The sequence below is a fragment of the Hydra vulgaris genome, chromosome 07 (assembly GCF_038396675.1).
Source record: "Hydra vulgaris chromosome 07, alternate assembly HydraT2T_AEP".
Classification (NCBI taxonomy): Eukaryota; Metazoa; Cnidaria; class Hydrozoa; order Anthoathecata; family Hydridae; genus Hydra; species Hydra vulgaris.
The window spans coordinates 8,925,527-8,936,366 of NC_088926.1; the positions used below are offsets into that span (position 1 = coordinate 8,925,527).

The 10,840-nt window shown below is 30.7% G+C and overlaps 1 protein-coding gene across 1 annotated transcript; it reads left to right on the forward strand.

Annotated features, from left to right (window-relative positions):
• The first annotated feature begins 4,025 nt into the window (after positions 1–4,025).
• Positions 4,026–5,138, forward strand: LOC136082562 (zinc finger MYM-type protein 1-like). Its single transcript, XM_065801973.1, has one exon. The coding sequence runs from the start codon at positions 4,026–4,028 to the stop codon at positions 5,136–5,138; it is 1,113 nt and encodes a 370-aa protein (XP_065658045.1).
• The last annotated feature ends 5,702 nt before the right edge of the window (positions 5,139–10,840 follow it).

The following is a 10,840-nucleotide window of genomic DNA, read 5'->3' on the forward strand; positions in this document are numbered from 1 at the left end:
AGAAGTCTGTATACAATGTATCGAAGTCTTCTAGCCAAAAAGGGCAGAGTTTTAACAGCTCAAGATGTTGTCGCAAGGTTGCAAGAAAAAGAGAAGAACAGAACTAAAAAGAAGACTGTCTCAGTAAGAAAAAAAAAACTGCTAGTCATAACCAATAAAGTTTAACCTTTTAAATTCATGAAAAGCAATAAGTGTGATATATGTATCAAATATATTATGAGTATCCATATTACCCCACCAGTGGGGTAATATGAGTATATGAAAGGTGTTGCTAAAAAAGGATTAGTAAGTTGGTTATTGAAAATATATTTATATTCTACTCATTGTGAAGTTATTGTATGCACCCTTAATGTAAAGAAAAATAACAAAAATTTTTATGGTGGTAATTAACTAAAAAAAAAATTATATTAAAAAAAATATATCTAAAATTCTATCCATATTACCCCACCCCACCCTACTCTCTCATATACTTTTGAAAAAACTGATAGTAGAGAAATAGGTCGGTAGTTAGATACATTATTGCAATCATCCTTTTTGAGAATGGGATTAATTTTGGCTAATTTAAGTTTGTCAGGGAATATACTATTTTCAAATGAAGACAATATTAAATAAAATAATGGTTTATGTTGTCCACAACATTACTGGAAAATACGATCATATCCACATGACTTATTGCGTTGAAGTTCAATAATTGCTTTATTAAAAGTTTAGTTATCTTTTAATTATTTATACTAGTATTGGGTTTTTCTCCCCAAAAAATATTAAATGTTTTAATGAGTTGCGCAATGTTAGAAGCAAGAGAGGGGCCTACATTAACAAAATATTTGTTAAATTCTTTATATATATTTGTTTCACTTGTTATAATTTTTTTATCGGAAATTAATTTTTGTGGTAAGCAAGTAAGCTTCTATTTTTTTCTTCCTGTTAGTTGGTTTGTAACAGCCCAAGTCCTTTTTTATATCGAATTTATGCTCAACAAGCTGATAAGAAAAGTATCTTATTTTTGCTTCTTTTATATTATGTTAAAAAATTTTTTTATAATTTTTGTAGATTTTTTCATCATCTTTATTTTTTGATTTCAAAAATTTTACGTGAAGTTTTTGTTTTCTTTTTGATGCTTTAATTAAAGTTATTGTAAGCAACAGCTATATTCAACCCAAAAGTTATTCTGCGGCGACCGAATTTTCAATTTCTACTAGAGGGCCGAAATTATGGAATAAAATATTAACTAATGATCTTAAAACAATTTCTACGCTTAATGAGTTTAAAAATAAATTAAAGCAAAAGCTATTGATGAACGATGTAGCTCTCAGCTTTTTCTGAAGTTTTAAAGATTGCTACTGATAAGCTTACCCAACAATTAGAGGTTTGTCATTATGGGCTTGACGATCTTAGAAAAGGATTGTGCCACTTGTTATGTCTTAAGTTCTTGTTTTTTTTTTAATATATATATATATATATATATATATATATATATATATATATATATATATATATATATATATATATATAAAATTATGGTTTATAAGAATTATTCACATATTTCAAGGTATATGCTGGTGTAAAAGGAAAGCTTCAGGATTATGCGTATTTGCTTGCTTGCTTTTTAATAATATAGTTTCTTTGTACTAATTCTTTTTTTATTTTATTTTTTATTCACAAAGCATTTTTTATAGTCAATATTAGATAGTACTTCGCGTGCTATATGGAAAACCGGAAAATGATCAGAAAAGTCTGCAATAAAAAGGCCTGATTCAAATTAAGTATTTAGGGAACTGTTTGTCAAAATATTGTCAATCACAGAAGATGGTTGGTTAGTAATGTGTGTAGGCTTAAATATGGTGGGTATTATATTAAATTCAAATAGTAAATTAAAAAAGTTTTTTATGTTTGCAAACTTTTCATAGCATAATGCGTCCATATTTGTATCTCCTGCGAAGAAAACGTGCTTGTTTTGTTTATTCATTTGAGACATAAAATTTCTAAAGAAATTAAGGAAATTAACTTGTTTTAACATGGTGGTCGATACAATGAGGAGATTAAAAACGATTTCAATGCACAAAGTTTCAATATGTTTATTTGTTTTTGAAAATGTGTTGTTTTTTTTTAAATTCAAATTTATCAAGAATATATACTGCAACGCCACCTCTCTTGCTGATTACATGTGGTTGACTTATCATTTTAAATGAATCTAAATTGTATAGGGAATTTTCGGACATGGACAAATTTGCATCTTCCTAGTTTCTTATGTACATATTACCATGGGCGCCGGCAGGCAAGGGCAAGGGGGGGGGGAGAGAGAGCAGTTGCCCCTTCTGGTGCTCCCCCCCCCTCCCTACCCTGGAAAAGCAAAATAACAAATTTTAATGTTCACAAAATTGCTTTTAACTATTAAAAGATTTTATTTCGATATCTCATCAACTTAACTCAATTATAGTTTACTCACCGTAATGTAAACGACTACACTTTAAATGAAATACTACTACCAAATGCAATGACTTCCATGATGGCGGAAGCTTTTTTATAAATTTTATAATTAAAAAAAAAGATGTTTGAATGAAAGTTTAAAAAAAAAATGGTAGAAATAGATCATAGAAAAATAAAAAAGGAATAAATAGAAAAAAACATTAGATAAAGGAGAAGTATAGAAAACCAAAAAGAAGAGAGGAAGAAAAAAAAAAAGGAAATAATAATAATAATAATAGTAAAGGAATTGAATTACAATAACAAAGTTCTTACGCAAACAAATAAACTTCGAACTAACGAAGAAAGAATTAAATAGAGTGATCAAATTTTTTAAATTATTTTTTAATGTGTCTGTTTCATTTACTTTTTTATGCTGATGTTTTTTTGTTTGTTGGCAAAATGTTTCTTGTTTGTATTGTATTTCTATTTATTTTTTTCCAATTTATTGTGTTATATTCATTTTAATAATACTATTACCTTGTGTTTTTTGCTAGCTAAATGTTGAATATTATATTTATTTAATTTGATTAACTTGCATTAACCTGCTGTATTTTAATTTTTGTTTTGTTTTTTGGAATATGTCTAATTTGTATTTAATAAATCATTTAATTTTTTTTTAACTAATCATTATATCATTATATAATTTAGCATTATTAGGTGTTTACTTCACATTAGTTTTTTAACTAATTGTAAACAACCATGAATGTAAAATCTTTATTCAGAAATATACATGATTGATATAATAAAAAAATTTTAGAAAAAAAGTTTTTTCAATTTATTTAATTTTGTGGACTGTTCTAAACTTAGGCTTTTACAATATTTTTTTTTCAGAATACTGAAAAAACGACAAAGTAGTAATATTTTGGATTACTATTTTAAACGTGTTGCAGCTACAGATAATTCCGAAAAATCATAAGAACACATTACTCTTCCTCAACCGGTAGTGGCATCAAGTGAAAGCCATTGTGATGCAAGACAGCAACAAGATGATGATGCGTGCAACGGAAACATGCAGAAAACGTCAGAAGTTATGATTGCAGATAAATCATCAGAATGTAAAAATGATAACGGTAGTTTTCGATGTTGGACTTTATATTAAGGCAACAGCTAGAATAAATAATGATCTAAAGTATCATATACTAACCAAACCATTCAAGCCTCATGAAACTTTTGATTTCAAAAAAGATATGCTCCTTGGCTTGCGTACTCTTCAAAACTAAAAGGTACTGTTTGTATATATTGCATTCTTTTCCCACAAAAAGTACATCGAGGTTTTCAAGGTGCATTTATTACTTCAGCCTTTAGAAAATATAAAGATTTTAACGAATGTGCTCGAAATCGCATGTCATTGTCATGGTATATGTGTTCTCAACAAGATGCTGAAACTTCATGGCAGTGAGAAGAAATCCAAATAAGGAAATTGTATGTCAGCTTGATGATTTTATAAAAAACGCATTGTTGAAGCAAACAGACAGAAACTCTTTTCTATCCTTTCAACGATTTTGTTGTGTGGAACAAATGATTTGGCTCTGCGAGGGAAGGAAGGAAGTAAAGGAAATATGCATCAGCTATTGAACTTTCGAATTGAGGCTGGTGATAAGATTATAAAAAATCACCTTGATACTGCTGCAAAGAATGAAAAATATACATCACATCAAACCGAAAAAGAATTGATCAAAATATCTGAACAGATTCTGGTAAATGATATTGTTTCAGCTGCAAATAACTCCATTGGATTCTCAGTATTAGCTGATGAAACAGCCGATATTTCAGGGACAAAACAATTATCCATTGGAATACGCTTTGTAAACCCAACAAAAGAGCAAATGATTCGGGAAGAATTCCTTGGATTTGTTCCACTAAACGACATATCTGCAGCTTCAATTTCCGACGCCATATTAAGCAAGTGTTTATCATTAGGTCTCAGTTTAGATTGTCTGTTAGGTCAGGGATACGATGGTTGCTCAACCATGGCAGGAAAGGATAACGGCGTCCAATCAAGAATCAGAATGAAATATCCAAAGGCGACTTTTGTTCATTGCTCATCATATAGACTGAACTTGGTTGTAAATAATCTGAGTGCATTTCCGCAAATTCGCAATACAATTGGTGCTATCAAGTCAATTATTGCGTTTATCCGTGAAAGTCCTGAGAGAAGGTCAATGATACCCAACGTTCCTCTTCTCTGCGAGACTCGATGGACTGCAAAGTATAAGAGCATACGAGTGTTTTGTGATAATTTTGACAAATTATTTACCCAGTTGAATGTGTTATCTAACGAAGCAAACGGAAACACACGTCCATTGGCACATCAGTTGTTGTTAGCATCCAGCTCAACAACTTCTTTATTTGGACTAATTATCATTTCATTTTACTCAGCTCTCATGGAACCCTGTACTCAAGCACTTCAAGCCATTCAGCTAGACCTTCCACAAGTACAGAGACACATTTACGAATTGCTCTTGGTTTCAAATCTACACCGTAACAAGGCAGATATGCTCTGGAAAGTTGAACAATCAACTAACACCACCAAGGCAATGTTCAAGGCAGTTATACCGAAACAATTGTGGAGCAACGGATACAAATGCCGAGGAATGCTTTTGCCAGGCTATGTATATCCCATATCTCGATTCATTAATCGATTCGCTTCGAACGTGGTTCTTAGAAGATAACATTGCTCAATTTAACCTTTGTTTACTTCATCCTGCAAAGATGAGAACTTTAATTCGTGAAAAATTCATTGAGAAAATGTCAACTGTCAATGAAGTATACAAAATTGATAACTTTAAACTCGATAGTGTAATTTGGTTTAATTTTTGGGCCATTCAATCCTTTTAAAACACAATAAACGAATTCACAGATTTACTACCAAGGACTGTGTTCTACCCTGCAGTTGGTGAAGCTTTGCTCATTTTAATAACACTACCAAAAACAACATGTACTGTAGAAAGATCATTTAGTACATTGCGGCGCGTGAAGACTTGGCTACAATCAACCATGTCCAATGAGCGTTTGTCTGGGCTTTGCATGCTGAGCGTGCATTGTGAAAAAATATGCTCCAGAAAATCTGAATTTATGAAACAAATTGTAAATAAGTTTGGCAGTAAACGCAGACGAACTACAATTTCTATTTACTGAATAACAATGATTTAATTCTTGTGTTTTTATTTTTACATTTTCTTTAATTTTCTGTTGTCACTGGTCTAATAAAATGACTTGATTAATTGATGCATTTATGTAGTTATTGAAATATCGCTGTTGAATTTTATTTACCCCCCCCCCTCCTTTTTCTAACTTGTAGAAAGACCTACCGGCGCCCATGCATATTACGTCAAAAAGAAAGTTTAAAGAATAATAAAAATGTTTAAATGATTCAAAATTTTTATTCATTGACCGTATATTTATACGTAAAATGTTTAAGTCTTTGTTAAGTTTTTCTCTTTTAAATTCTTCTGGTTTATAATATTCATTATTTAAGCAATTAATATCTATTTCAGTCAAAAAATTATAATCATTTTTGTTATATTTCAAAATATCAAAAATAGATGATATTATTTTGTTGAACTAGCTTTATTACACGGTGCATAGGAACATACTCTAAGACCTTGCAACACATCCCCAGAGATTTTATTTTTGATTATCATTAGAAAACATTTCCTCATTCAAAAAATGTAAACGACAACTTTTTTTAGTGGGGACCTGGGGAGAAAACACACATTTTAGGGCAGTGCCCAGGAATTTTGTTGTTCAAGATAGGTAGCTAATAAGCATGGGGCATACTCAAATTTTTAGTATGTTGATACTGGTATCAAATGAGGATGACTTGCAAAAAATTAAGGTAATTGAAGCTAAACCAACCCCGCCCCGATCCCTAACTGCCCCCTTCCTAGAATTACGTCTCCTTTAATCGTAAATTTTTTTTTTGTTCTATCATAAAGTAGATCAAAATTCATCGACAGATTTCAAATTTCATCAAAAAATCTCTTTTCGTTTAAGATTTATAACAATACAAAGCCTAAAATTACCCCCTGAAATAACCTTAAATGGTCTCAACTTTTAAACGAAAATTTTTTTTTTGATGTAATTTGAAATCTGTCGATGAACTTTGATCTAGTTTAATATAAAACAAGCAAAAAGTTGAAAAGTGTTTTTTGGAACCATACCCTGGGGAGGGCTATAAGGGGTCGAGAAGGGTTTGCTACAATTATTTATTAAAGTAAAAAAAAAACTCTTTTTTATGGTTACATTATGATTAATATTTTACATTTCAAAGTCATACTAAACGTTTGTTCATAGGAGATTTAACACTTTACTTTTTACAAACTACATTCCTGCAAATAGAAAGCTACTTTAAAGTGCTTGTAGTTGTAAGCAACAACCGCGTTTTTCAGCGCCACTATATAGTTTGGGCTGTGCTCTCCAACTTTTCTCATTCGCCAAAACTGATTGAAATCCTGATGAATGGATTCGAGAGCTTGTTCAGTCCAGTAACCTAAGCCTATAGAACAGAAGAAGTACAAAAGAAATGCAAGTTTATTTAATAAATATTTGTCGTAAATTATGCAAATTTTACGATTCAACTGTTGAAATAGAGTATTTAATTACTAAGATTATAAATTATTTTTAATCAAATATAAAATTTATTTATCATACCAAAGACTCCACCCTTCATGTTGATAAATTCAATAACATGCTGCTCAATTATGTGTACCTTCAAAGGAATTGTAGCCCTTAGATTTCTATAGCTCGTAGAGAACTCCTCTAGATCTTTAACATACGTGGAGCATAATGATTTTCCAAAACAACCATGGACTATTTTTTCAAAATCTCTAAGTACCTTAATATATTTGGCAGCGGAAACTCCAAGACTAAACTCTTGAAAAAACAGTTCAAAGCTGTCTTTGTTTTTAAGCAATTTATGACAAGCATTGCCTTCTAAACGATGCTGCCCTTGGTAGGACACTCTGCAGATGTTTATTTTAGACAGATATTGATTAACAAAGTGTAACCCACACTCCTTGTTTTCAAATAAATTTTTTTCAATCTCTTTTAAAATTTTGTCTACAACACCTAGCAGTATATGTAGTCCAGGAATATTTACAAGTTCTAGTATTTTTTTGTTTTTGTTGCCTGTTAATAAAGGGGAGTTAACAACATTAGTGTATTTTTTTGGCTTTTTTCAAATTTGCACCATCAGCCATCCATTGGTCGTACAATGTACACAAAGACTCTAGAGTATAATGATCAGCTTTTTGAAAGTCAGGAGATGACGTCATGCAATACGGACAAGGGTGTTTTGATGTTGCAGTTTGTTTTCCAACCATTTGAAGCAAAATCTTTAGATCTTCAGATACTGTGTAATCTAAGGATGAAATGTTTAGCTTATCCAATATTAACCGCAAGTTATGGTATTTTTCGTTCAATGAAGGCAAAATGGCCAATATAATAGTTTTGTGGACGCTTGAATCTTTAAAATCTTTGCACGCATATCCGTCACTCTTGCTCGGTTTCTCTGGAATTTTATTATTTTTTAACTCTGGTTTTAGGGTTATTGACAGTGTAACTTTTCGGAATCCCTGCCCTCCATCTACACCTAATTTGATATCAACATCATTTGTTTCTTGACTTCTGTGATGAAGTACCATTGCTACGAGTTCTTCAATATCATTGCAATACACAATAGGAGTATCTTTTTCTACTAACTATACATTCAAAAAAAATCAAAATGAATAATAAAAATTGCAATCTAGCTATAAAATAATTTTTTTGGAAATAGTTTACTTACCTCTTCGCTTTCTTTTAATTTTAATAACAATGGGAGTTTATCACAGTTGAATAAATTTCCAATTATTTCGTTGTTCTCAATCAGTTTAATATTGAAACCGGATTCTACACTTTTTCGTCCTGCCTCACTTCTCAGAAATCGTGCAACTTCAATCATGTTGCGATTACTTATAAATCATAATAAAGTTATTACAAAAATTGGCTTTAAACTCATAACAAATTTATTTTTAAAAGTATTTTTAAGCAACAAAAATTTACCTGGAATGTAGTTTTAATTGAAGTTTGTTCAATTTATCTAAAGAAAAGAAAGGTTTCTTAACCTCAGTCTTTCCGAAAGAGACAGTAAGTTGCTTCGGACCAAAGGTTTTCAAAACTAAGGTGTTCTCTGAGTCATTTGTGCTGAAATCTTTGATAGAGCTGGACAGAACTTTTCCTTGCGTTGTTGGGGATGTTGATTTTATAATCGCAGTCAAATTCTTTTGTCTTTCTAATTTCGTACAGGGATGTGGAATTCCCTGTCCCACTTGGGCATAACAATGTTGACAAACTAGTCTTTCTGCAGGTTTATTTGAAACATCTTCAGCGCCTTAATAAACAAGCTTTCCCGAAACACAATCAACCATTGGGGCCAATATTTTTTCCATTTTTGATTTGCGCCCATTTTCACAAATAAAACATTCACATTTTTTCCCTCTAATAACTCTGGTACTCAGGTCTAAATTTTATAGCACTTGTATGACAACTATAATAACTAAAATAGCGAAACTAAATTTTAAATGAAGTAAATTAAACATCAATATAGTTATAATTACCTTCATAACACGGCCGCATAATGAAGTAAGGATCAGTCCCTGCAAGCTTTTTTCTACATTTTGAGCAAAGCATGGTAGGAAGGTCAGGATTATACGCTGAATAATCTTTCCAGAATATAGTTTTGATAAGGTTTGAGTAGTCATTTTTCTTTTTATTTAGATTTAAATAAGTTGTTTCAGCATTATTTATTGGTCTTAAATCCGTGCCTTTCCTGAAGCAGCAAATGCAAAATTTTTTTACAAAATCACTATGTTCTTTTGCATGTTTAGGCATTTTAAATGAATGCTTTAAATAAAAACTTCTGATATGGATTGATAATATTGGCATGATATATCGGTTATATCAATCAAATGTCAATATAATGCCTATAAACACATGTCAATATAATGGCTAAAACATGCTTTCAGTTCGTATATCAACGCGTGCAAAGAGTTATTATGCAACTGTTAACAATTAGCAACTGCTAACTTTTACTAATTGTTAATAATTAAAGGTTGCTTTGCTTTGTTTTTATTTCAATAAAAATGTAAATAGAAAGTAATAAAAATTACTTATCCGTCTGTAAATTTTAATTTTAAACAAAAAATTTTAAAAACTTTAAAAAATAAAATTGATAAATCTATCACAAATATTTCTGAAAATCTAAATATGGGGCATGGGCATGATTTTGTGGTGTTCAAGAAGATTCCCCAAATCCCCCCTAGGGTATGGTTCCAAAAAACACTTTTCAACTTTTTGCTTGTTTTATATTAAACTAGATCAAAGTTCATCGACAGATTTCAAATTACATCAAAAAAAAATTTTCGTTTAAAAGTTGAGACCATTTAAGGTTATTTCAGGGGGTAATTTTAGGCTTTGCATTGTTATAAATCTTAAACGAAAAGAGATTTTTTGATGAAATTTGAAATCTGTCGATGAATTTTGATCTACTTTATGATAGAACAAAAAAAAAATTTACGATTAAAGGAGACGTAGTTCTAGGAAGGGGGCAGTTAGGGATCGGGGCGGGGTTGGTTTAGCTTCAATTACCTTAATTTTTTGCAAGTCAACATACTAAAAATTTGAGTATGCCCCATGCTTATTAGCTACCTATCTTGAACAACAAAATTCCTGGGCACTGCCCTAAAATGTGTGTTTTCTCCCCAGGCCCCCACTAAAAAAAGTTGTCGTTTACATTTTTTGAATGAGGAAATGTTTTCTAATGATAATCAAAAATATCTGGGGATGTGTTGCAAGGTCTTAGAGTATGTTCCTATGCACCGTGATTATTATGCATTGCTTTAGATATATTTCTTGTTAATATAATCTTTAATAAAAGCCTTAATATAGTACTTAATAAAACTATTAAAACGTAAATAAATAAATTACTTGCTTTAAACACTCTCGTTCTCATTTTCCATTTCTTTTACCACTAACATACCAATTATATTCATAACAAATTTTGCCATTATAATATTGTTGAAAAGAATCTAAGTCATATCCTAAACAAACTGCTTTTAAAACTGTTTTTAGCCTAAAAATGATGTCAACATCTACACCAGTTATCTTAGAGAAGGTATTCGATTGCTTAAATATACCAGAAGCATAACGATGGTTATACTTCTGGCAGTATAACCATTGTTAGTGCTTCTTTGTTTTAGCATATCAACAAAAATAAAATGACCTAGTTTTTAAACTATATCCAAGGTAAAGAATGTACTTAAAGCATCTTATCCAACAGTATAGAGGTAAAAGGCTAAAAAACAAAGCTTCCTTATTCGTAGATTTAAATCCAATT